Source organism: Neopelma chrysocephalum, unplaced genomic scaffold (assembly GCF_003984885.1).
Source record: "Neopelma chrysocephalum unplaced genomic scaffold, ASM398488v2 Primary Assembly neopelma1_180, whole genome shotgun sequence".
Taxonomy (NCBI): domain Eukaryota; kingdom Metazoa; phylum Chordata; class Aves; order Passeriformes; family Pipridae; genus Neopelma; species Neopelma chrysocephalum.
Genome location: NW_020897842.1, coordinates 1,132,052 through 1,156,837, shown reverse-complemented (window position 1 = coordinate 1,156,837; position 24,786 = coordinate 1,132,052). Strand labels below are relative to the sequence as shown.

The 24,786-nt window shown below is 52.1% G+C and overlaps 3 protein-coding genes across 3 annotated transcripts in view; 1 reads left to right on the top strand and 2 right to left on the bottom strand.

Annotated features, from left to right (window-relative positions):
* TNFRSF14 (TNF receptor superfamily member 14) overlaps positions 1 to 1,702 on the bottom strand; it is a 1,818-nt gene extending 116 nt beyond the window's left edge. Inside the window, exons 1-3 of the mRNA XM_027702109.1 lie at positions 1,515 to 1,702; positions 1,291 to 1,396; positions 509 to 634 (exon numbers count right to left, since the gene is read on the bottom strand). Coding sequence (XP_027557910.1) covers positions 509 to 634; positions 1,291 to 1,396; positions 1,515 to 1,595 — 313 coding nt within the window. The 5' untranslated portion in view covers positions 1,596 to 1,702. The remainder of the gene's footprint in view (positions 1 to 508; positions 635 to 1,290; positions 1,397 to 1,514) is intronic.
* Positions 1,703 to 2,558: 856 nt separating this feature from the next.
* On the bottom strand, positions 2,559 to 4,410 carry LOC113976726 (transcription factor HES-5-like). Its single transcript, XM_027702172.1, has 3 exons — positions 4,132 to 4,410; positions 3,782 to 3,962; positions 2,559 to 3,654 (listed from the first exon to the last, which is right to left on the bottom strand). The coding sequence occupies exons 1-3, from the start codon at positions 4,192 to 4,194 to the stop codon at positions 3,413 to 3,415; spliced, it is 486 nt and encodes a 161-aa protein (XP_027557973.1). The 5' UTR covers positions 4,195 to 4,410; the 3' UTR covers positions 2,559 to 3,412.
* A 10,147-nt stretch (positions 4,411 to 14,557) lies between these two features.
* Positions 14,558 to 15,545, top strand: LOC113976727 (transcription factor HES-5-like). The gene is made up of 3 exons (XM_027702173.1): positions 14,558 to 14,623; positions 14,919 to 15,099; positions 15,280 to 15,545. The coding sequence occupies exons 1-3, from the start codon at positions 14,558 to 14,560 to the stop codon at positions 15,543 to 15,545; spliced, it is 513 nt and encodes a 170-aa protein (XP_027557974.1).
* The last annotated feature ends 9,241 nt before the right edge of the window (positions 15,546 to 24,786 follow it).

The window sequence follows — 24,786 nt, the reverse complement described above, 5'->3', positions numbered from 1 at the left end:
GTTGACATGGGGAAACATGACCCAAAGCAAAAGACAACATTTAGCCTTGTCCTGATGCACTGCTGAAGAGCACCAGAACTCTGGATGTGGAAAGAGGCCCCTTTCCTTTCTCAGGCAGCAACTTGGCTCCCATTTACATCTGTGATAAGTGTTGCACAGCAAAAGCAAAATCTCCCCGCTCAGATGTTTTTAAATTAGCTGTCCTAGTGAAGTTCTTCCAGGCCTACCTTATCCCAGAACTCCAAGACACCTCACTATAATCTAGAGAGGCTATAATCTAAGAGAGAGGCTGCAGATCAAACTTCCAGTGGTGCCAGCTGAAGCTCCCTGTCAGTTTTTCCCTTCCATCCCACAGCTCACAGCACTGTCATGTCTGCAGAGTGACATGAGCCTGTTCTTCACACTGACTGATTTGTCAAGCAAATGAGGCAAGAAAGGAGAAGGGAGAATGTATCCATGGAAAGGCATGAAAAATCCATTTAAACTGGTTCTTGAGCATCCTCCTTACCTTCATCACACAGTTTGCATGTCCTGCAGTGTGTTAAACCATTGGGGTGATCTGTGTAGGTCCCCTCCACACAAGGAATGCACGTTGTGCTGGAACTGGCAGTGCAGTGCTTGAAAACCCGCCATCCTAAAGACCATAAACCATCCCCAAAGAAGCAGCTCCGTTAGCAAAGCTCACGTGGCCAGGGACCAACACTGGCACCCAACCACACCTAAATACTACAGATGAACCATAAGGACCTCAGAAATATCCTAAGAGCAAGGACATAACCCAAAACAGAAACCAGGGCACAAAACGAAGGTCCTTGGGAACTGTGACTTTACCAACCACCCCAGCAGAGATTATTGATTGTTATGGCCACTCTGGAGGCTCCCAAGGGAGGGACAGGGCCCGGCACTGGGTGAGGGCTGAGTGCTGGCTGGGGTGATGCTCACAGCCATGGGCTGCCTGGCTCTTGTCAGGGCACAGCGGGCACGGCAGCAGTGGCGGGTCCCCATGGCCACTGTCCACTGAGGTGGGTCACCTCATAGCCACTGCCCGTTGAGGTGGATGCCCATGGCCACAGAGGTGGGGCAGGTCATGGCCAGTGCCCACTGATGTCGGTCACCCCATGGCTCCTGAGGCAGAGGGAGCCACCCCAAGACGAGGTGCTGAGCGGGCAGGGCAGGTAGGGCAGGCAGGGCAGGCAGTGCAGGCAGTGCAGTTAGGGCAGGCAGTGCAGGCAGGGCGGGGAGGGCAGGCAGGGCAGGCAGTGCAGGCAGTGCAGGCAGCCCGGTACATACCCGCAGCACACATGGGGCAGCACTCGGTGCCATGGGGGTACTCGCCCGGCTCACAGCCCGCGGCGTCCGAGCGCTCCAGCTGCGTGACCAGCACCACGGCGAGGACCTCGGGGCAACACAAGGATACCCCAGGTCACACTCCGAGAACCGGGGCCGCCCTCCCGGTGTGAGGCGGCTCCCTGGGATCACCCCCCCGACCCGCTGGTGTCCCCGGCCCCCCTCACCAGCCTCACGGTGCCCAGGGCGGGCTCCCGCTCCCGCAGCCGCCACCGCCGGGGCCCCGCGGCCCGCGGCCGCTGCCCCATGCGGGACGGGACCCGTCCCCGAAGGGAGCCCGGAGAACCGAAAGCGAAAGGTCGACATGAGGGAGCGGAAGAGGAGAAGCCGCCGCCCCCTCGTGCCGCCCGTGACAGTGGCATCGCTTCCCCCTCTCCATCCCCCGGGTTCCGCAGGGAGAGGGCTGGACCGAAAGTCAGTAAAATACCTCAAGTTGCGACAAAACGGACCCTCAAAACCTGGAACGGACCCCTCAAATCGTGGCAAACCAACCTCTGAAAACCTGGCACAAGAACCTCGAAACCTGGCAAACAAACCCAGCCCTCAATGCCTGGAGCAAACCCCTCAAATCCTGGCACACAAACCCCTTAAAACCTGGAGCAAACCCTTCAAATCCTGGCACACAAACCCCTTAAAACCTGGAACAAACCCCTCGAGTTGTGGTACAAACCCCTCAAATCCTGGAAAACCAACCCTTCAAATCCTGACCCACAAATACCTCAAATCCTGACCCACAGACCCCTCAAAACCTGGAGCAAACCCCTCCGGTTGTGGTGCAAACCCCTCAAATCCTGGCAAACCAACCCTTCAAACCCCAAAACAAGCCCCTCAAATCGTGGCAAACAACCCCTTTACAACCCAGTTTAGGGGGCTCATTGGTGACAGACTCGTGTGGAAGGAGGGAGGATGCAGGTTGGTGCCTGCAGACCTGCTGGGCAGGTGCAAGGCCCTCCTGCTCAGGTGAGGGGTTTGCATGGGCAGGAGGGGACCTGACCAGGGAAATGCTCAGCAGGACTCAGCTGAGGGAATCTGGGTGCCAGGAGCACTCCTTATTCCTTGGGGTGAGGGGGGACTCACGAGAATACAGAGTAGACACGAATGGGAGTTCCTTGAGCTTCACAAAAAAACACATTTCTTCAGAAGACTGACATTAACCTTTCCCAGGGGTGCGAGCAGCTGCACATCCCTCAGAGGACAGAACCACACACAAGTTGCACACAAATGCATTTTATTGCTCTCTACACACACAGAGACGCATACACAGTATGCACGTGAGCCATAGGGCAGTCCCAGCACTGGGAGAAACACCATCCACCAGGAATTCAACTACTCAATACAGATAAAAATCATTATTATAATGAAAATGCTAAAAAAGCATAGCTTACACCCAGAATGTATAACATTGACAAATCAAGCCTGTTACCTACTACCTTCTCTTTAACATAAAGCAGGAACATACTCTTTTTCTAAATTGAAAAAAGCATCAAAGAGTAGAAATATTCCACATAGTTTCCTAACTCCTTGTCATCCCTCCCACTGGATATACAGAACTATGAAAGGGCCATGGGGGAGAAATCCAAACCAAAACCAAACCCGTTTTTGATGCTGCACAGTTGATAAGCAAACAGTGGGAAATGGATTTTAACCAAGTCTGCATGGACCAAAGGGAATAAATTTCTCCTCTGAAGTGAGTGAGCCAACCCAAGTCACTCGTCAAGCCAGAGCAAAGCTGGTGGCTCTTACAGGGAATATTAGAGAAAATCTCCTACAGCAATTGCTGTCCATCACAAATGTAACATTTACAAACACCCTCCTTCATTCTGAAGACGTTGCCCCTGCCTGGGCAGCACTGCAGCAGTGCCTACACAGCTTCCACACCAAACAGAACACCACAACTTTTGCCAAAGGATCCCAAAAAAGTCAAAAGTATGGCATTCTTTCACACATAAATGAAATACAGGGGGAAATAAAATTCCCTACAGCAGAGAGGATCAGAGCTGGACTATCAGATGCAGTCAGATCCTTCCTCTGGACTGTCACAGGTCCCTGCAGTGAGGACTCCCGACTACCAGGGCCTCCAGAGAGGGCAGGTGTCCTTTGGAGACACTTGTTTCAGGGAGCCGGCGTTCCCAGGGCAGCAGGAGAGCTCTGGAGCAGCCGACTGGCTCTTCTGGAAATGGCTTAAAAGTTTGGTCTGGGTTTCAGTTCGGACTTTATGGAGAGAGAGGAAGTGGAAAGCTTCTTGCAAGCACCTGGAATAGCCCTCTCTGAAGTCAAACTGGGAGCTTTTATGGAAGGATCCTGCAGCTAGAGAAGGGAAGAAAAGAGGGAGAGGGAAGAAAGAATAGTTTAAGCAGTTGTTCATGGCTCAGGATTAATACAACTGTCATAGATTTGCAGTAAGATGGAGAATGAAACAAAATTCAATACTCACTCTTCATCTGCAGCTGGCTCTGCTGCTTCAGGTAGCTGACAGTCATCTCCAGGATGTCGGCTTTCTCCAGCTTGGAGTTGGGCTGGTGCCTCTGGAACTCCTTCTCCAGGAGCAGTTTCAGCTGCTCGATGCTGCTGTTAATCCGGTCCCGGCGCATTTTCTCCACCACCGGCTTCCTCAGCTGTAAAAAGCAAAGGAAAAGACACCCGTTATTAAAGGATCCTCTGTCTGTCACCCCTCAGGGCTGTTTGGTGCCCATCCCTGCTCCTAAGCCGTGTGGGGCAGGTTCTCAGCTGGTGTCAATGCTCCGGGAGCAGCCGAGAGCGCTGCCAGGCTGTGCCGGGACTTACTTTGTTTTTCTCCTTTGGCGTCAGCAGGTTGTCGGGCTCCAAGAAAACGGTGCTGGGAGCCATCTGTCCTGAGAAGGGAAGGGAGCTCTCGGAGTGGAATCCAGGAGAAACGTGCTGCTGGAAGCTGCCTTTGCCTGGTATTTATACTGCCCAAGCTCAGGGCGAGTCTGTGGGTCTGCGGCTCGGTGGCGTTTCCCACAGTCCGCAGCCAATCCGGGAGATGGGAAGCACAATGGGAGAAGCAGCTATTCTTGCATGCTCCAGTGGCAGTGAATAGCCTGCGGATAATGACCTTCTCCCAGATGAGCAGGTGGGGAGTGTGTGCTACGTGAAAGCCTGGGATCAGAGTTACGTGTCAGGAGCTGGGAAAGAGCTGGCCTTCAATGGGAAAGGCTGCTGACTAATGCCATGGATCAATAGCATTCCAGGGGCGGCCTGGGGTTCACAGGCAGGAGGAAGGAGGAGGAGGAGGAGGAGGAGGAGGAGGTCAGCTGCTGATGGCGGGAAGGCTGCACTGCTCCTGGGAATGCACCAAGGCACACGCTGGAGCAGGGCCATGGCACATGGAGCAGGGATATGGCACATGGAGCAGGGATATGGGACATGGAGCAGGGATATGGCACATGGAGCAGGGACAAGGCACATGGAGCAGGGATATGGCACATGGAGCAGGGATATGGCACATGGAACAGGGAGAAGGCACATGGAGCAGGGACAAGGCACATGCACACACGAGCAGCTCCCAGCATTTTGAGAGAAGGAGCAGAAATCCCTCAAATCCACTCACCTGTTTTCCTCAGTGAGCCAAAGGAATGGTTCTCCCACAGGTGACTCAGGCACCAGCTTTGCCCATGGGAAACAGAAAACAGCTTTTCCACTTTGGCTTACTGCAAATAAATACATTTAATTTTTAAGTACACACAATTACTGAAAACATTTTCTGGTTTGGTCTTTGCTCTCTTGCCCCACTACCTCATGCAGCCATTTAGAAAACTCTGAAGACATGTTACAAGCACTTTATGTTTCTGTTTCCATATACCTGCAAGATAAATACGTGTGGAGAAGGGTCTTAGGACGTTTGGGGATCAGATCAGTCTTGTGTGCTGCTTCTCACTTCCTCCCCAAAACACATTTTTCTCTAATTATTTTCACGTAGTCTATGCACTAAGGAAGATTGGCTGCAGAAGAAATTTATATCCCCACAAATTTATGAGAAATCGAATTCCTGATTCCTCATTATTCCCCACAGGGCCAGTTTCCACACAGAGGTGCTCAGGAGGTGTCTGCAGGGGGAAGAGCTGACAGTGTCACTGTTTGTGTCTGATGAACACAGGGCCGGGGATTCCTGCTGGAAAACTTGAACCAGATCTGCCAGCAATTCGTCTGCCAAGTAATGTCAGGGCTGATGTTTGGGGAGCTCTTTCTGCAGCAGTAAATGCTGCTTGTGTTGCCATTAATAGATGTGTGTTCACCTGTACATCACTACATGTGTGTGGTCACTGGTGTCTGTCGGTGTGAGCACACACACAGAGCACACCAAGGACACACTCTCTCCCTCTGCAGCTCATTCCTGCAGGCCCAGGTAAGGTTTAAAGCAGCTCCTCCAGGCTCTGCTGTTCCAGCCCCATTGTGCTGCCCTGAATGGGCTCCTTCTCTCCCTTCAGAGCAGCAGCTGTTGAGCTCCCCGGCCTTTATGTCAAGTTGTGGGAAAGCTTTTGTGACACCATTTCACATGTTCTCCTCAAAGCCTGTGGATTATCTTTGAGCCCGTGTAATGCCACCTCTGAAACCAATCCTGCTCTCTGCACGTCCCTCTTGGGGAGATTCCCTGACACAGAAACTCCGGAGCTGGAACTCACTTCTTGAGCTCGTTAATTGAGCACATGAGGAAGAAAAGTGCCAGTCCCGTGATCTGCAGGGCCACTGGCACTTTTGCTACAGACAATTGCTGTTTTCCTCTTACTTCTCCACTCAATTCCCACATAATTCCCACTACACTAACTCCATGGGAACAGTCATGCCAACCTTACCCTCCTTGCTCTTGGTAGTGGTTGTGCACTGGCACAGTCAAGGGGTCGGTGCTCAAAATTTCCTCTCCTTTCGGATCCAAACTGACCCAGAGCCTGCAACTGAGCAGGATGAATGTCAAATAATCTTCTGTGGCCTTGGGAAATTCCCTTTAACTATGGAGGCTGGAGGCCCCACATATTTACATTGCATGTGATAATAAAAATTACAATATTCAATGTATTATTGGGAGGTGAATGTAGCAAAATCTCCCTTGGATGGTAAATCCATTGAGGCTCCTACTCCCTCACTCTGTGTCAGAAACAAATTTTAAAGTATTTGAAATAAAAACCATATACTTTTTATTTTCTCTTTTGTTTCACAATCTGTGAGGGGAAAAATTAGACCGTCTTGGAAGAGCTACTCAAATTAGATGCTCAGTTACCCAGAATAGATGCTCTGCTTTGGTTGGAAATCCTAAAGAAAGTGATAACAAAGATTCCTCCCTATTATAAAGTTTGCAGAATCCATGGACTTTGCACCAAGGAGGATGAATTTGGACTTACACACCTCCTACTGCGGTTCCAAACACACACAGTATTGCACAGAAAACTCACTAGGATCCCAAAATACTGAATCTGGACATTTGAAATAGGGCATCAGCAATCAGCCTTCCCCCAGAATCCCTGCCAGATGTTATCCCTTGAGGAAGACTTAAAGATGCTGCTGCTTTCCCAAGTCTCTCCGAGATGCTCCCTGCTCCCAGTGCTTCCTGCAGGCTGTGCTGCCCAGATGGCCTTTGGGGAGCAGGGTTTCCCACTGAACACAAAGCAGAGCCAAGCACCGTTGCTAATGTGGTTTGTAGTCGGGCACACTTCCTTTGTGACAGCAGGGAATGTGGTTAAGGAATGGTGTGGGAAACTCCGGAGTACGGGAACTTCCTCAGCCCTGTGTTAGTGAGTCCCTTGGAGAGGTGAAAGGCTTGGGAGCAGGGACAGAGGTGAACTGGGAATGGGAAAGACAAAATATAGGATATTTAGTTCGTGCTGAGTCCTACAGTCCTGGAGTCCAATAAATAAAATGGGTCCAATCCCAAGCTGGGATCCCCACTGAGGCCAACAGAGCATTTGGGCTCCAAGATTTGCCCTGCAGCTTTTGTACCTCTGGAGCTATTTCCTGACCTCTGTAAACTTGTAAATACAAATTACCTCTACACCTACAGCAGATTTATCAGAACCCAGCCAGCAAAATGTGAGGCTGAATTTTCTCCTGCCAAATACCAAGACCAATCCCAGGTCTGACCCATTTCTTTCACCCAAGCAACACAGAGTAGTTTAGGAGTATTAATGAAAAGAAGAGCTTTCCCCTGGTATTCCTGGGATAAAACCTGGTCTAATTTTCTTGAAAGCCAGGTCCAGCTCCCTTAGCTCCATATGGGTCCCTCATGGTCCATAGGAATCACCTTGTTTGCCAGGATATATTGAACAAATCAAAGGGATTGAAGAAGCAAAGAGGGGATGTGGCTCAGAAGCCTCAGAGCAGATCTAAACCACCTGAGCCACCTTCAGTGGGACATTTGCCTTTGGCCTGAGTGGTGGATGGGCAAAATTCTGCTCTGCAGCTCCCTTCCATGGCATTTCTTTCCCGCCTTTCCCTGCATTTCCTCTTGGCACTTCCCTGTCATTTCCCCCTAACCCTTCCCTGCTTTTCCACCCACCCTTTCCCTGCTCCTCGGCTGGTGCAATTTCCGTCTGCCTGGCACATCTTCCTTCCCTTTTTTTCCTTTTCCTCGGGGTCTGCTTTCCCTCCGTGCATGTTTTATAATCTGATTTTTCGATCTGTCACTCCTCTCCCCCCTGGCTGTCACAGGCAGATGTGCTTTGGGGACAGGGGTGTCTCCCAGCCCGGGGGACGCGGTGAGTGTGGAGTTCCCTCCAGTTTCCCACACTGCTCTCCCATTCAGGGCATTCAGGGGGAGGATAAAGGAAGTGTGCCATGCTACAAGCTGAATTAGAAATGGTGTTTGACTTCCCTTTGTGCTCCACAGAAACCTTGCTCTGGGCACACCATCTGCATAGCCCTCACCGTGGAGAAAACCATTGATCAAGGCCTGTCAGCCCAGCTGGGGGAACTTGGGAAAGTAATTCCTTGTGCCACTTCAGTTCTTTGGGGCTTAACATCTGGCTGGAGGGGGAGGCGACAGTTGATGGTTTAACAGTCGTGCTTCCTTTCAAGTTTGGGATGCTGTTTTGATCCCCGATAAGCCCTTCTGAAATCCTGATTTTAATAACATGGAAAGCATCCAGAAGAGTAGGAATAATGCACTGGCTTTGCATTTTCAAAGTGCTTTACAAATACCAGCTAATGAATTCTCAGCGACCTCCTCGGCGAGATGAGGATGTATTATTAGCAATGTTTTACAAAGGCAGGAAAATGAGGCAGAGAGGAGAAAACCAAGGTTTCAGGCTTTCAAGCAACCTACAGGTCACGGGGCTTCTCAAGTGGCTGTTTGAGACATCTGGTTTGCAAAGGTGCTCAGCACCCACTTTTGTTTTAATTAGCTTTGGATCTCTGAAAGGAGCCAGCTTTGGGAGAATTTGGGATACCAGCCTGGACCACACTCACAGCCACACACCACCTAGATAAACAGACACCAAAGTTCTTTGCCCCCGAGTTCAGCAGTGGGGTTTGAAAATGTTATTTAGTATAATTTCTTTAAGCCCATGAAATGGCTGGAAAGGAAGATGCTCTCAAATCCCTGAGCAGGAAATACTTAATTATGTGTTCAACAGAAAATAACTTCATCTCTCTAGAGAGTAAACGAAGTTTTAATTTCTTTGTGCTCCTGCAGACCTACCAAAGCCAGAGCTGTCCTTGGTCAGGACAGTCCGTCTGTCAGCACCATGGAATTCTGCTCCCAGCAGTTGGGGTTATCCCGGGCTGGGACCTCCCTGGAGGAGGGGATGCAGTGTGCCCTGAATTACAAGGCCTCCTGAGTTTATAAGGGAATCTGACAGCACACCTTGCCCTGTGGATGGTGATGAGGGCACCCAGCCCTGCCCTGTGAGCACCAGGGCCTGGCAGCTCCTGCCTGTGCCCCTCTGCCAGTCCCTTGCCTGGCTCAGAACCAGCTTTCCTGCCTCCTGACACACAGGGCAGGTGCCTGCTTTTATCAGACACTGTCTCCTCATTCTGCTGCCAGCTGAGCATGGCAAAGGTGCTCCTCAGGCCTCCCAGACCCACCTGCCTGGCAGGGCAGGACCTGCCACAAGCCCCAGGACACTGTCCCCAGACACAGATCCGCTGTGCTCTGCAGGCAGGGACTGATGGGACCTTACAGCCCAAAACTCACCCCAAAACTCAGGCTGAGCTCGAGGGAAGGGGAGAAATCCACTGGGGCATAAAGGAGAGTCAGCTTCAGGTCACAAACCTCAGTCAGGGACAATCAGAGGGGCTCAGGGGACACCCAAGAAGCCTGTGCCTGTTATCTCCCCCACCCAAACGCTGCCCCGGCTGGAGTCTGAGTGATTAAAATATCTACCCCATGCAGATGGGATTAATTGCTGCTCCTGCATGGGGAGAGGTGCTGCCTTCCCCTCTGGCACGGACACACCATTCCCATCCTGTCAGTGACAGCAAGTGGTTGCTGGGGCCAGACCTCAGGAGCCACATTCCTGGTTCTCAACCTGCTCCGCTGAAATATCCTCCCTGCAGGATACCTGCTCCTTGCCAAAAGCTTGGCAGCACCGTTTGCTCAGTCTTGTGACTTTTATCAGGAGGCTCAAAATACTTATGGCCTTCAGCAGGACTTCACATCCAAGCCTCATAATTCTATAAAGACCAAAAATTAACAATGTCGGTCCAAAGCCTAAATACTCAATAAAATAATCAAAATGTGAGTAAACCCTCTCCCATCAAAATCCTTTTATTTTTATTAGAAACATCAAATGTTTTTGTTAAATTCCTATGACACTCAGCCCATTTCTTGGTTCCTCAAAGCCCAGATTTGACATTTGAAAGGCTGGCAGCAGTGCCAGACACCCGGAGATGCAGAGCCCATTGTAAGAGCTGAATGCCACCGTCTTCCAAAAATCCCGCCCAAAACAATGCGGGAAGTGCACGAACCCAGCGGCTTCTGTTTGCTCCCTGCACGGCATTGTCAGGGACAGGCTGATCCCTCCCTGGCCAGGGCACAGGAGGGGACTGATGGGGGATTCCGGGGCACTTTGGGCAGCGTGTGCTCCCGGTCAGTTCGGGATCTGAGGTGCTTGAGAGAAACCCCAGACCCATCTGGCAGCACGTGTGAGATCCCTGCCGGGTGCCAGCCCCGCTCCTGAGGTGGGGAATGATGCCATTCCCAAAGCCATCAGCAGCTCAGCCCCCGGGGCCGGGCAGGAGGGCAGGATGTACCCCGCGGTTGTTTTATCCGGGTCCGGAGGAGGAGGGTGGTAAACCCCGAACATGGTGGCTCCCGCCAAGCCTGCTCCCGGGGCAATGTGTTCCTTTGAGCCATAATTGATTCCTGCCATCAGGCACCAGCCTGCTCTCCCCCAGGGTCAGCGCTTTCCCACATCCAACCCCATTATCCCACAGACCATGCCTTTTGTACAACACACTCCAGCCATTCATGTGCAAAGCAGCTGTAATCCCCAGACCTTTCAGAGTCAATATACCAGGAAATAATAAATCCCTCTTGTGCACTCTTGAATGTGCCGAGAGGTGACTTGTGGGAATTTCAGCTGGGCAGAAAAATAATAAATTCTCCTTAATTTTTAATTATTTGTGATGCTCACTGTAGAAGGACTATGTCATTGGTGCATGACTGTTTGGGGGTCACCACACAAGCAGCTATAGAAATAGCTTTTACCTCTAACAACCCTAAAAATGCAGATCAAATTGTCTCAGATGTCTCTTAATGATCAAAGTCCTCTTTCCCTCACCCATGCACCTGGGAACGGCAGCATATTAAATATTCTGGATCTGAAGAAAAACTAATTAAAAAAGGTTAAACCTGTGAAGAATGTACTTTACAGTATTAAGACCCCTTTTTGAGGGGGTTCTGATGTCTAAAGGAGGCAAGATAATGCCATGCTAATGACATTTAATGGAATATTTTACACAATGGGTGCAATAACAACATAACCTTTTCCCCTGGAAGGGCAGATTTCCCTGCACTCCCACTCTGTCGGTTCACACACAGAGTTATGCTTGTCTTGTGGGAACAGAAGCCAATCCTGAATAGCAAGTTTTACATGATAATTTCTTTATATGTTGCCTTCCAGGCAAACAATTTTTAAACTATTCAGTGTGTAGAATGTCACGTCACCGAAGGACCCTGAGCAGACCATGGGAGGCAGGGTTGGGCACACAGGGGGGCTGGAAAGGGATCTTCATCTCAGGCACCAAAGGAAGCACTGGCCCCTAAATTAAAAACTCTCAGAGGATCATTAGGGGTCACTCAAATAGGCAGAGCCCTGTTTTTTCACACCTTAGCCAAGAATCTCCACAGAGCCAGTTGGAAGGGCATGAGGATGATGAAGGGATGTGGTAATACTGCAGGGATTTGTGCTGCTGAAATCCAGGAGTCTTAAACATTAGGACAGGTCCACCCAGCAGTGACATACAGACCCAATAGTTCTTTAGGCATTCAAAGATAACAATTCCCACTCAGGTGTGTGTGCCTGGGACCCTGGCAGGTGTTTTCATTGCTGCTCTTCCCCCTCAGTGCTGCTGCCACCAGCACATTACCCTTCAAGTGAGATCAGAGCTGGCTTGATCCTAACAACCTTTCCATTTCCCTGGGGGAACGAGCCTTCCCAGCAATGGAGGGGAGAAAAGAAACTCTGCAAGACAGGGAGCAGGGGCCACCTGAGCACTTCCAGAGCCCAGCCCTGCTCCTCCTCTTCGTTCCCAGAGGTGCCCAGCACTGTCCCCAGGTGATGCCAGAAAAGCACAAGGGCCATTCACCCCTGTCTCTGCCTCCCACCACAGACACAGGGCAGCTCCCAATTCCAACAGGGCTCTGTGGAAAAGTTCTCCCGTGTCCCAGGAGAGCAAACTGAGGGACAGTGGAGCAAACCAGCAGCCCTGGGACAGCTCGTGCTGCAGCTCAGCTCAGCGTTCCTGTGTGACCCACTGTCCCTGCCCCTTGCCCCTTGCCATCCCTTTCTCCTGGTACACACAGAGCTTGGAGAAGCCCCTGGATGGAGAAACAGGCGCGTTTCAGCCTTCCTGGGTGAAAAAGCCACGGAGTTCATGGTGCCCCGACAGCAGCAGCTCCACAAAGGAGTCATTAGCGCCAGGCTGTGTGGGTTTGGATTTCTCTGCCTTTCCCATACTCTTCCCCCATTGATAACACTTCTTGCTGGGACAATAGAAGTGTGCCTTGCAACTACTCCCGACATTAGTGACGGTGCTTGAGCCTGAATGATTTAAAGGGAAAGAATCCAACTCCCAAAAGACCATCTGGCTATCAGTTCTAACACAGCAATAAAGGTCAGGGCTGCTTCTCAGGAGTTGGGAAAAAGATGGGTTTGGACACTGAAGAGTCTCTTCAACCAGCTTGGTCCATGCCTACCTGTCAGCTCCTGGCTGCAAGGCCATCATTTCTGCCTTGCTAGGAGAAGGATAACATGGGATACCAGCTCCTGGAGGAGGGCCAGCCAAAGAGCACAGGAAAACAGGCAACACCTCATTAGAGCTGCCAGGAGCTGGGCCATGGTCTCTGAGCTGTGTCTTATTTTGTATCATAATCCTTTGGCTGCTTCAAAGTGTTCATGAGATGTCTTGTCTCCTGGCTTTCCCACAACACAGGGAATAAAGGGCTCCAAGGACAACATCTGCCCTTCACAAAGCGCTGAGCCCATTCAGGTCAGCACAATGAATCCCTGGCTCTTCCAGTGACACCTCCCTCCTTCCTGTCAACTGCCCATTACCCCCGGGCTTCACTTCAGGATTTCCAAGCAAGAAACTCTTCGGCTTTCTCACCTCCCTGCACACTTCCCTGCTCCCTTTCCGTGCCCAGATGCTCGGCCACGCTCCGTGCACAGGGGAGTGCTGGGAGCAGGAGGAGCAGGAGGAGCAGGAGGAGCAGGAGGAGCACACGCCTCTGCCTGGGGCTGGACCCACAGATGGCAGGTGCAGCACAGCTTTTCCCAGGTAGGTTCTGGGTTATTTTCAGTGCTGCCTCAAGGACTGTATCCAGGCAGAGATTTTTCTCATAAGGCAAAATCAGAACTGACCTCCAGTGCCCTCATTCTTCATTCTTCCCCTTGCCTTTGTCACAAAAGAAATGTTTGCTTAATTCATGCCGACATCTCCATGCCAATGCAAGCAAGCAGCTCTGTTCCCATTTTCCACGTTAGAAAATGGAGTGGGAATGACACAGTAAGGTTTACACAGGGAGGCAGAGACTGGTCTCTGAGATCTGATATTCAGCACTGCAGCAGGTCCAAGGGCAGAACAGAGCACACCAGGAACCTCAGGCAAGAAGCACAACTGACCTCCTTGCTGAGGGCCAAAGATGGGCCTCAGCTCCTAAATCCCATTCATGACACACCCCTGGTTTCCCAAGACTTCCCAGGATTCCAGGTTGAATCTGGTGCTGTTCCTCAGCCCATTTAACCATCATCCCTATAAATGTCTGCATGAAAGAGAGAGAGGAGGAAAGGGAAAAGCAAGAGCTACGGGGTGACTGGGCATGGCCCAGCTCTGCTGGGAGAGGTGGCCTTCCTTACTGGGGGCACTGGGAACACTCACAGAGCAAAGGGGAAGAGCAAAACTGAGGTTACTATTCCCACTGCTTCCCATTCCCTAGTTATTCACCCCATCCATCCAACACCCCTCCGCCCTGACTGTCACTTCTCCGCAGCATTAAAAATGTGCTGCAAACAAACCCGGGGCTCCACACTGGTCACACTTTGGGTCACCCACTGACGTGCAGTGGCTGTATGGACACACCTCCCACACACACTCCGGCTGGGGAGGGCAGGGATGTCCTTGGTGATGTTGATTTTTATCCCTACCGGGGCTCCTCGTGGCCTTTTTCCCGCCTTGCCCCAAAAGCGTGCCTCCTCCATTCCCTCGGGAATGCCATTGATCCCAGACAACCAGCTGGAGGGTCGGTGCTTTCCCAGCTCCCCCACGCCCGCACACTCCACCAGCAGCGTGGGCAGAAGGTTATTCCCCCCGGGGCATTGGCAGCCGATGGACCGTGCACTAATGGATGGATGCTTCCCCTATTGTCCCGCTGCCCGCCGGGATTGGCTGCGGGGCTGTGGGAAACACCGGCGATCCCCACACTCACGTCTCTGCCCCGGCTGCCCGGCTATAAATACAGACACTCGGGAGCTGCCAAAGCATCGCCTCGTGCTCGGCACAGCAGCTGAGCGGGGTCTGTGCCCAGCTGAGAGCGCCCGGGATGGCTCCCAGCAACACCCTCATGATCCACGTGGAGGAGAAGCTGCTGCCAAAGGAAAAGAATAAAGTAAGTGGAGCCCTTGAGAGGACTGGAAAGGCTGGCTTGCCCCTGGCAAGTAAATATGACGTGAGAAAAGGTGGGATAGGAGGGAGAAAGTGGTCTGGGGGAAGGCAAATAGGTTAAAGAGAGATAAAGGAGATTATAATTATTTTTAAAAATTAAATGGAGTAGGGAATGGGTAGGCAGCATCTCACAGCTCTTCCACCAGATGAAAGCATCTTTGAACACCTGTGTCAGGGCACTGGGGGGAAATCGGGTCAGGTCTCACAGAATCCCTAAGGATGTGCTCCCTCTCTCCCAGCTGAGGAAGCCAGTGGTGGAGAAAATGCGCCGGGACCGGATTAACAGCAGCATCGAGCAGCTGAAACTGCTCCTGGAGAAGGAGTTCCAGAGGCACCAGCCCAACTCCAAGCTGGAGAAAGCCGACATCCTGGAGGTGGCTGTGAGCTACCTGAAGCAGCAGAGCCAGCTGCAGGAGCAAAGTGAGTGCAGAGCAGGTACCCCAGGCCTGACCCTGCTCCCCAGGGCTGGGACACCCCAGCCCCAGGCACACGAGCAAGGCTCGGGCACTCCTGAAAGAAATTCACTGCTCAAATCACCACTGTCCCATGTTTTGGTCACGACCTTAACCCACTGCATGTCCTTCTTTCCTTCTCTTCCAGCATTCGCCCCCAAGAGCCCCGAGCAGGACTTTAACAGTGGGTACCTGCGGTGCCTCAAGGAGGCCATGCACTTTCTGTCCTACTACGAGCCCAAGAAGGAGACCCAGGTCCAGCTTATCAAGCACTTCTGCAAAGCCCAGCTGGGCTCAGACACCTCGTACTCCCTGGCCCTGCGCAGCTCCTCCCTGTCTCCCTGTGTGCTCCCCAGAAAACAGCCTGCCCAGAAGAGCCTGCCTGCTGCTCCCACCATCTGGAGGCCCTGGTAGACCTGCTGAACTCTGTTCCCGTGTTTTGCTACAAAAACTAGAGGGACCTGTGGTTTATTAGTTCCTCTTTAAAGTAGGAAACGTTGCTTTCCAAAGGCGGGAGGGGGTGGTTATTGTTTTTCTGTCACCAGAAATGAGGGTCGCTGGGTGGTTTTCCCTTCATAGTGAAGGACTGTGGGTGTATCTTGCAGCACATTTGTTGCTTTTATTGGTGGCTCCTGGCCAAAGGCAGGACCAAGTTCTGTGGTGATCTCAGAGAGCAAATGCCCTTCAGGTTCCATCAGAGGCTGCTGAGCCCGTGGCTGGCAGTGGGAATCCTTGTGCTGACTCCCCGGGTCACTGGTTCAAGTGCTCCATTGATTGACCTTCCTCAAGAAGGAGCCCTTTGGAGAATGTATTTTGTATCATAAAGAGAGGACTGAGCCTTTACCTTTTGAGTGAAAGAATGTTATTAAGAAATGCTCATTCTTCTGAAGCTCCTCTGCTATTTTTAGTGTCCTCACGGAGTTGTGCTGATCACAGACAGCTGTGGGGAAAATTCTCTTCGTGTCACTTTGTGCTGCTCTCAGTTGAGGGATAATTGATGCCTTTTGTAAAGGAAAATACCTGAGCTATACCTTAAGGAGAAGGGGGAGGAAGGGAGGTAATAAGTACTTTGTAATCATTCACTGAACATGCTAAGGAGCTTAAAAAGCTTTTATAAAGTTATGATGTATTCATCCTGTGTGATGTCCAACTTGTGTGTCTTCACTGTACAATACAATAAAAATGGTTTTAGTCATTAATCCTTTGGTTTGAAATGATTCAAATGGCCAGTCCTGCTGGACTGGGTGCATGCAGACTCTCCTGCAGTGGGGAAGCCATCAGGAGGTGTCACAGTGCTGAGCCCTTCACTCCAGGACATACTTTATTCCTTTGGCAGAGCAGGATTGTAGATCCTGTAAAGCAGCAACCTCTGGGAAAATTATCAAAAATCAAAATGGAGGTGAAGCTGAAGTGAGGTGCTGAGAGGTGTCAACCTTTCAGACTTAACAGCAACCCATTCAGCCTTAAACAAAGCCCTAATTTCACAGCCACTTCACTTCCCCCATTAATGTGCCCACCAAGCTGAGCTCAGTCTTGTGCTTTCTGCCCATTTGTGAGGGAGCTTGAGGGAAGTCTCCCAATAACTTCCAAAGAGTTTGGCACTTGCCTCTGCTTGGGGATCTTGTCCTCTTTGAACCACCTGCACTGGGGTGAACTAGTTTGTGTTGTCTTTTAATTTCATGACACACATTCTGCTAGGCAATAACAGAATTGCTTCCTTTACTGAAGTGAAATGTGCCCACATGTGGCTGGAAGTCTCCATAATTAGACAGCAGAGACTGAAAAGCATTTCCTCTGCTAAGTTATTTCCTTTTATTTTCCCTTCTCTTCAAAGTAGAACAAATCTGCACAAATAATCAGTTCACAAAGCTATTCTCTAACCACAGGAACACACAGATTTGGGTACATGACAGGGAACCTTCTCATTGTACAGAGATACAGGAACAGCAGGAAACTCCACTGCTCAACAATTCAGCTCTCCTCAGATTCCCTGCGAGAGGTGCCCTTGAAAAGCTTCATCTCTAGAGTAAGGGTTTTTTCCTAAATAAAAGGAAACACTGAACACATGATCTTGTCAAAGCTGCTCAGTTAAGCCGGGAGCAGCCTCAGATCCACCGAGGTGACACAACCAAACACATCCCAACACTGCTGGCTGTGCCTGGCCAGTCCTTGCTTGGCTTGTGATGAAACCCTCTCTTATCCACACAGAAAGCCCCCCAAAAAGCCAGACAGCTGGGTCAGGAACATGCTGCTCTGCCTCATTACAGCTCAGGGATCATTTTGGTTACTCCTTTGCCCCGAAAGCACAAGCTGGTCGGGTGCTCCTCACCTCTCTGCCAACACAGTGCAAGGTAGGCTTTGGAACAGGTCTCTACCAATGCTGCAGGTAGTTTCTTCTTCCTAATGAAGTGCTAAGTAATTCAGAAGAGATATTTTTAGATTATGTGGTTGCTTAGCGAGCTTGAAGAAGTCACTTTGCCTCACTGTGCTCAACTTGTCGCTGTCAATTAGTACAAGCTTCTGAATCCCAGCAAAACTCCAGCTGTTGTCCATGCCTGGGGGTTTTTAAATCAAGCCTAATTAGGGCAGTTTGGGGGAGTTCAGGCTCAGCTGGGATGCCATGTGCCCCAAAGCCCATCACATCCCGAGTGTGCCCCACTGGGAATAGGGTCACACGTGGCACGGAGAGGCCGCTGCCCTCCTGGGGATGGGATTCCACACAAACACCCCATGTGTGAGTGTCCCCGTGGCAGCACCGCTGCAGTGCCTTAAACCACGGTGGAGAGAGGGGAGAGGAACAGCAAGAGCCTCCTCCTGGGCAGTGGGAAGGGACCAAACCCCGCTGGAAAAGGTCCCTCTACTCCAGGGACTCAGATCCACCCTGGGGCAAATGCTCCCCTTCTGCTTTTCATCAGCCACAGACTTGCCCCCCCGGGCTTTAATTTACCAATTACCCCCGAGCTAAAAGCCAGACCTCCGGCTTCCCCAGCCCGGCAAAGGGTCTGTTTACAATTTATTAATTATTATCACTTCTCATAATTGAACTCAAAGCTTCTTATCGCTCCCCCGCCCCGTCCCCTGGGGCGACCCTCCCCTGCTCCAACACATTCCCACCCTTAGGGAAGATGTTGTTTATTATGCTGATCCCACAGCTCAGGAATACTCCCCTGACAAAGCCCCTATTAACCTCAGAGTGTGGGCCTGAGTTTCTCGGAGTTTCCCACACTTTCTTCCCCGTTTGGGGCATTCAGAGGGGCACAAAGGAAGCGTGTGCCTCACAACAGCCCGCATTAGTGCCGCTCTTTGGCTCCGCATTGTGCCGACCAGCAATTCCTGTCCCGATGGACCATCTGGAGAGCTATTTTCCCAAGGAGCACATTGATCGATCAGCATTATTCGAGGGCCCTTTTAAAACTTGGGAACGTTATGCTCTTTGACACTAAATAGGTGTCTCGAGAGGGGCTGTCAGAAAGATTTTAAACCATTTAAGGAAGGCAGAGGAAAAAAAACACGTAAAAATCGTAATTATTTCTTTAAAAACGCCGTCAATAGCATCTGGGAGACAGGGTGACATGAATGTAGGAAACGGTCTAAAGTAAAAATCCCCTGAAATTGGTACAAGCTGGAAGCACAGCCGTGGAGGTACAGGACACTGATTTTAAAATCTGCATAATACAGACAATGAAATTCTGGGTTTCTGTGCTCTTTCCTGACAGTTCACCTCCCTCCAGACCTGTTGCTGCATTGCAACAGGCTGGGTTTGCCTCCACAGAAAGCCATGGATCAGATGGGCTAAGGAAGCTGCCAACTGGTGTTAAACCAGGAGCAGGTTTTGTGTAGAGTGTGTGCAGCAAGTCCACACCTGGGCTGAAATCACCACCTACAAACCAGGAGCAGAAAGGCCCAGTACCAGTTCCTCAGGCTGGGGGACCTCCAGCTGCTTTGATTTATGGACTGCCATGCCTATGAGGACAGTTTTGGGGTGGTTGTCCCTCAGCTCACAGCAATCCCTGGCTCCCAGATCCCCACCACAGGCTCAGGGCACTGCTGTCCTCTCTCAGGAGCAGCTCCAGACCTCACACCACCCTCCAGAGAAGGGAATTATTGTGTCACATTCCTTAGTCAACTCCACGTTGGGAAGTCCTGGGGATTTGTCTCTTTTAATCCTTCATTCCCCAAACAGGGAAAACCCTGTTTCTGAGCCAGCCCCAGCCAGTCCATCTTTCTGGCTCTGCAAGAGACACAAACTCCTCCCAGGATATGGAGCACAGTGACAGGGATTTGGACCACGAACACATTCCAGTGGGACAGATTGTTGCTGTAAGAGCAGAATTTTTAAAAAAGCCCAAACTGAGCAAACTGGTTACAGACTTTGAACAAAGAGCGACTGGACTGCAGCACAGCATAAATCTTCCTTCCTGAAATCCTTGCAGGAAGTGCCAACTGCACCCAGCCCCATAAGGAATATCCTGTAGGGACAGCCTAAGGCTGGACAGTTTGTTATTCTGACAGTTTATTATTTATTATTATTGGGAAATATCATTGCCATTGAGTTTTCAGGTCTTACCAAACAGGGAATTCCTCTCACCCACCAGCAGCGTCAGAGGGTAGGTGAGGCAGGCACAGGGGGATGGAAGATTAGTGGTACCTTTGCAAGGGACAGAGAGAGGGGGAAGCTGGGATGTGGGAAGCCCAGAGGGTCGCTGTGTGTGCCTGGTTCCCCGTTCCCTGGGATGTGGGGAGCCCAGAGGGCTGCTGTGTGTGCCCTGTTCCCCGTTCCCATCAGATGGTGCGAGCCCGCAGCTCCCGGGATTTCCCACGTCGCCCATTGAAGGAGTTAAACTGCCGACAAAAGGCGTGTGCCTGGAGGGTCGGGGACAGCCCGCGGCACCATCTGCCCGGCCCCGCAAGGCAGGGATCAGGCTTTAATCACCGGAGCTGGTTTAGCCCTTTGGAGGCCACGCCATTGTGCTGGGGACAGCGTGGCATTATTTAAAACCGCTCATTCCGTGCTTCCAGCGCTGAAAATTGGGTCAGAGCCTCCCTCCCTGCAAACCTGCTCCTTCCCAGACGGTGCGTGCGGGACCTGCTGGCCCTTCCAGCCCACGTGGCCCCGGGAGGGATCCAGAAAGCCCCGTGCTGCACTTCCAGCTCCAGCAACAGCAGAGGAGCATGCAGGGATTGCCCTGGCTCCAAGGAATAATGCTGATTACAAGCTGACAAAATAATTGAAGGAACTGATTTTGAATAGTACTCACAGTCCTTGATCGATTATAGTTGATTGACAACCAGCAAGAATTAAAATTGTTGTACCCAAAGTGATCCACCTAAAGTGCCGTTGGGCTGGGAAGGGAGAACAGCTGACCCATGGAATTCCATGAGAAGCCAGGCAGTGAAAAGGGCCTTTAAAAGCTTCAGGTTGACAATTAGTTATGGGATCATCCTTTGCAGGACCATATCTTTTTATTCAACAACCCTCTGTGTGCTGGAACATGTTCCTGTCCGTGTACCCACAGGTCCAGGTTTGGGTTATCCAGAGGTTGCTGAGGGCAGGTGGAACAGGCTGACTGTGGCTGACAGGGAAACGAGAGGTTTCCCTCCTGGTTTTTGACACAGGAGATAAGTAGAGTTTTCACCAACGTTGTAGTGGTAAGAAACAGGCATTCAAAAACTACATGAGGCCTCACACACCTGACTGACAGATCTGGGAGGTGACTGGCTTTGTACTGGGTGGTGCTGGGAGAGGGCAGCAGACCCAAGCAGGCAACATAACCTGGAAAAAAAAATATCTCAACAAGGGGGCTTCAGTCCAGGACCCTGCCCAGCCCTTTCCCCTTCGTTGCCTGGACACTGAACACACGTGGCACAGAGAGGAGCAAGGCCAGGACTGAACAGAGGCACGGGGTGGCCTCACGCCTGTGCCACGTTCTGCAAGGGGAGAATACAGCAAAGCAATGGACAAGAACTGACTTTTCACTCCACCTCAGTTGTCTGTAAAGGGGGAAATATATTTAGTTGGAGACTCAGGACCAAGGGAACAGTGAGGCATTTACAAAGTGGCATGAAATTAAACAGGACATGTTTGGGAAAGGCATCCTAATCACTACATGTCACGGGCTGCTGTAGGAAAGCCCAGATTACCAGAACAAAGGCAAGGAAGAGCTCTTGATATAACTTAGAGAGGGACTTTAAACAATGGAGAGGAAAATATTTCAGGCTAACTGCTTAGCACAAACTGTTTGAAGGGTTCTTCCCTCGATTTTAGTCTCTCGTTGCCCTGAAAATTATCTGGTACTGTATTCATGTAAGCACGGTTTAATGTCAGTGAAAGGCTTTAGCCCCTCTAATTCTGCATCTTTTCCTTTTCAACCTCTCCTTTGGGCACCGAGCATTATCTCTTCCCGGGATCAGTTTTCTGTGCCTTATTCCGGCTCGGCCTGGGAACGATGTCTCGGTTCCCGACATCAGGCGGGAGCTGGGTGATAATGCGGGCGAACGCTTTCCCACGTTCCCTCCCCAGCGCCGCGGTGCCAATCCCCCATTGTGTCCCACGCTCCCCAGCCCACCTGCTCCTCTGGGAGCGGGGTATTATCCCCGGGCGATTCACAGTCGATTTGCCATGCTGTAATGGATGCTTTCCCATTGTCCCGCCCGCGCCGGGATTGGCTGCGGACTGTGGGAACCTCCGAGTCGCTCCGGACCCAGACATTTGTATGCGGCCCCCGCGTATAAATAGGGCAGATCCCGGCTCCCTTCTCCAGCCCGAGCTGAACCAGAGCTTGGGATAGCGCTCTCCCCGGGAATCCCAAGGCCCCGAGGGAAGCACAGAGTGAGTATCCGCTCACACCGGGCAGGGCCGGACCCGTTCGGGGGCAGGAGCTGGGGAGGGGGAGCCTCGCTGCTCACGGCCCCTTCCCCTCCTGTGTTACAGCTCGGGAACAGCGCCGGGCACGGGATTTACACGGCCTCGGGCAGCTGGGGATGCTCCTGGAGAAGGGGTTCGGAGGCACCGGCCCGACTCCGAGTTGGAGAAAGGAGCCGTCCCGGGGGTGGCCGTGAGCCCCCCGACCCACGGGCGAGGTGAGTACCCCCGGCACACCCAGCGCCTTTGTGGTCGGGCAACACTCCGGCCGGAGCCTCCCCCGCAACCCTTCCCTTCTGTAGCCCTTCCCTTCTGTAACCCTTCCCTTCGCTAACCCTTCCCTTCTCTAACCCTTCCCTTCTGCCCTTCCAGCACCCGGCACGAGCCCGCGGCGGGATCATCGCACCCGGAGCCCCGGGGCAGCCCCGCGATCCCCGTCTGCCCGTCCCACGAGCACAGAAACAGGGATGGAGCAGAGCTGCCGCCTCCAGAGGTCACGACCAGCACCCGAGGACTCTGGTTCCTCCCCTGCCAAACCCACAGCACCGAATCCCTCCCGCAGCCTCCGGAGGCCTCGGCAGTTCACCATCCCGCTTCCATGATCCCTGGACATTTGCTGGTATTCCAGAGGAGCCCGTGACTTGCTGGACAAGTCCCCCCACTCCTCTCACGAGTAGGGAAGAATGTTTCCCTTTTGCAGAGCGTTGCTCTGCTCGGATGTGTTGCTTCCCTTCTTCCAGAAGGACCGGGATGATCCCACCGCGGGGAGAGCGAGTTGTTCTGAGGGAATGGGAGCTGTATCCTCCTGCTGGGAGGGCTGGGAAGGGTCGTTCGGAGAGGAACGACGGCTGTTCTTGACCTCTGTGAGGTTCTCCGTGTATATCTTCTGGGAAAGCTGAGGTGGGCAGGACAGAATTCCCAAAAGTGTCCGTTCAGGAGGAGCCTTTTCCTCTGAGACTCCCCGGTGTCCCAGGGTATCCACACCTGAGTGTGGCTGGAGATGGGGGGTCTCAGAGCAACTCACTGGACACATTTGGGAATGTGCCCTTCCCACGGTGCCATCAGGGCTTCTATAACATTTATAGTCTGTGCTGGGCGTGCTCTGGAAATGGTTAAACCATAAAACCCAAACGATGTAGAGGAAATTCCTCGGGATGTCTTGCTCACAGACCAGGGCTGTTTGTGAGGTTCAGGATGTGTGTGTGTGTGTGTGCCTTTTGTAAAGGCTAAAGCTCCTTTTTATGTCCTTATAGGAGAGAAAGTTACGGCCGTGCTGCCGAGTTTACAAGGAATATTTATCAAAGTCTTTCATGAAAGGCAGGTGTATAAATTATATTTACTCTTGGGTACCCTTTTACCAGGGGAAAATGGGAATTCCTTACTGTCCTCGGAGGATGCTGTGACGTGTTCTGTGCGAGCTGCACCAATGTATAAATCTGTGTCAGAGTTGTGTTGAACTTCAGAAACTGCAAAAAATTTTAATGCTTAAAAATAAATAAAAACCTGTTAAATAAATTCGAAGTTGTTATTTTTTTGAGTAGTTTTTACAGCTGCTTTCCCCGTGGTCAGTGGACACGAGGCAGATTTCAGTGGAAGCAAAGATATTCAGTATTGCCACTGAACTTTCCCACCAGTTCTGTGTCCATTGGGAACCCCTGCAATGCTGTTTTCCACAGCAGAGGATCCACGGCTCAGGAATATCCAACCCCAGCTCCCTCAATGCCAGACAAAAATAGCAGCACATCCATGCAGCCAATTCCTCGGGAATTCAGAGCCAGGAAAGGTCACTGCAAGGGTGAACTCGGGAAAACTTATGCCTGACTCCCAAAATCATGGAATGGTTTGGGTTGGGAGGGACCTTGTTCTGACCCCTTGTCACAGGCAGGGACACCGAACACAGAGAGGGCTTCTGGTTCAGAGATGGAGTTTTCCAAGGCAGTCCATGGCACATTCCACGTTCCCGGGGACGCACCCAAGTCACAGAACACTCGGAAATGCGGTGGATTAAAATCCCTTAATTAAAATTAGAGGGGTTGGCTGAAGGGGATACGTGTGGAGCTGCTCCATATCTGTGCGTGTCCAGCAGCCTCCTGGCCCTCCCAGCGCCCCCCGGGGGTCTCTGCGCCCATTCCCCACCCTCCCTCACCCCGAGGAGTGTCTCACCACCCCCCTCTCATCCAGATCCTCCCCGGGGGTCTCTCCGTGTCTGTGTATCCCCCCACCCCGGGGGTCTCTCCGTGCCTGTGTGTCCCTCACCCCAGGGGTCTCTCCATGTCTGTGTGTCCCCCCACTTCGGGGTCTCTCCGTGTCTGTGTGTCCCCCCACCCCTGGAGTCTCTCCGTGTCTGTGTGTCCCTCACCCCGGGGGTCTCTCTGTGTCTGTGTGTCCCCATCCCGGGGGTCTCTCCGTGTCCGTGTGACCCCCCAGTCCGGGGGTCTCTCCGTGTCTGTGTGACCCCCCAGTCCGGGGGTCTCTCCGTGTCCGTGTGTCCCCACCCCGGGGGTCTCTCCGTGTCTTTTTTCCCCTACCCCGGGGATCTCTCCCTGTCTGTGTGTCCCCCCCATCCCGGGGGTCTCTCCGTGTCTGTGTGTCCCTCACCCCGGAGTCTCTCCGTGTCTGTGTGTCCCTCACCCCGGGGTCTCTCCGTGTCTGTGTGTCCCCATCCCGGGGTCTCTCCGTGTCCGTGTGTCCCACCCGGGGTCTCTCTGTCTCCCCCAGTCCCCCCCGTGTCCCCCCCGCGCTCTCCCTCTGGCCCCGCCCCCTCGCGGTGGGCGGGGCCCCCGCGAAAGGCGC

Bases quoted from the DNA above. Each gene is read 5' to 3' on its own strand.
- LOC113976727 (XM_027702173.1), top strand. From the start codon at position 14,558: ATGGCTCCCAGCAACACCCTCATGATCCACGTGGAGGAGAAGCTGCTG. The intron at 14,624-14,918 runs GTAAGTGGAGCC...CCTCTCTCCCAG, and splicing joins TGCCAAAGGAAAAGAATAAA to CTGAGGAAGCCAGTGGTGGA. The intron at 15,100-15,279 runs GTGAGTGCAGAG...CTTCTCTTCCAG, and splicing joins GAGCCAGCTGCAGGAGCAAA to CATTCGCCCCCAAGAGCCCC.
- LOC113976726 (XM_027702172.1), bottom strand. From the start codon at position 4,194: ATGGCTCCCAGCACCGTTTTCTTGGAGCCCGACAACCTGCTGACGCCA. The intron at 3,963-4,131 runs GTAAGTCCCGGC...TGCTTTTTACAG, and splicing joins CGCCAAAGGAGAAAAACAAA to CTGAGGAAGCCGGTGGTGGA. The intron at 3,655-3,781 runs GTGAGTATTGAA...TCCCTTCTCTAG, and splicing joins GAGCCAGCTGCAGATGAAGA to CTGCAGGATCCTTCCATAAA.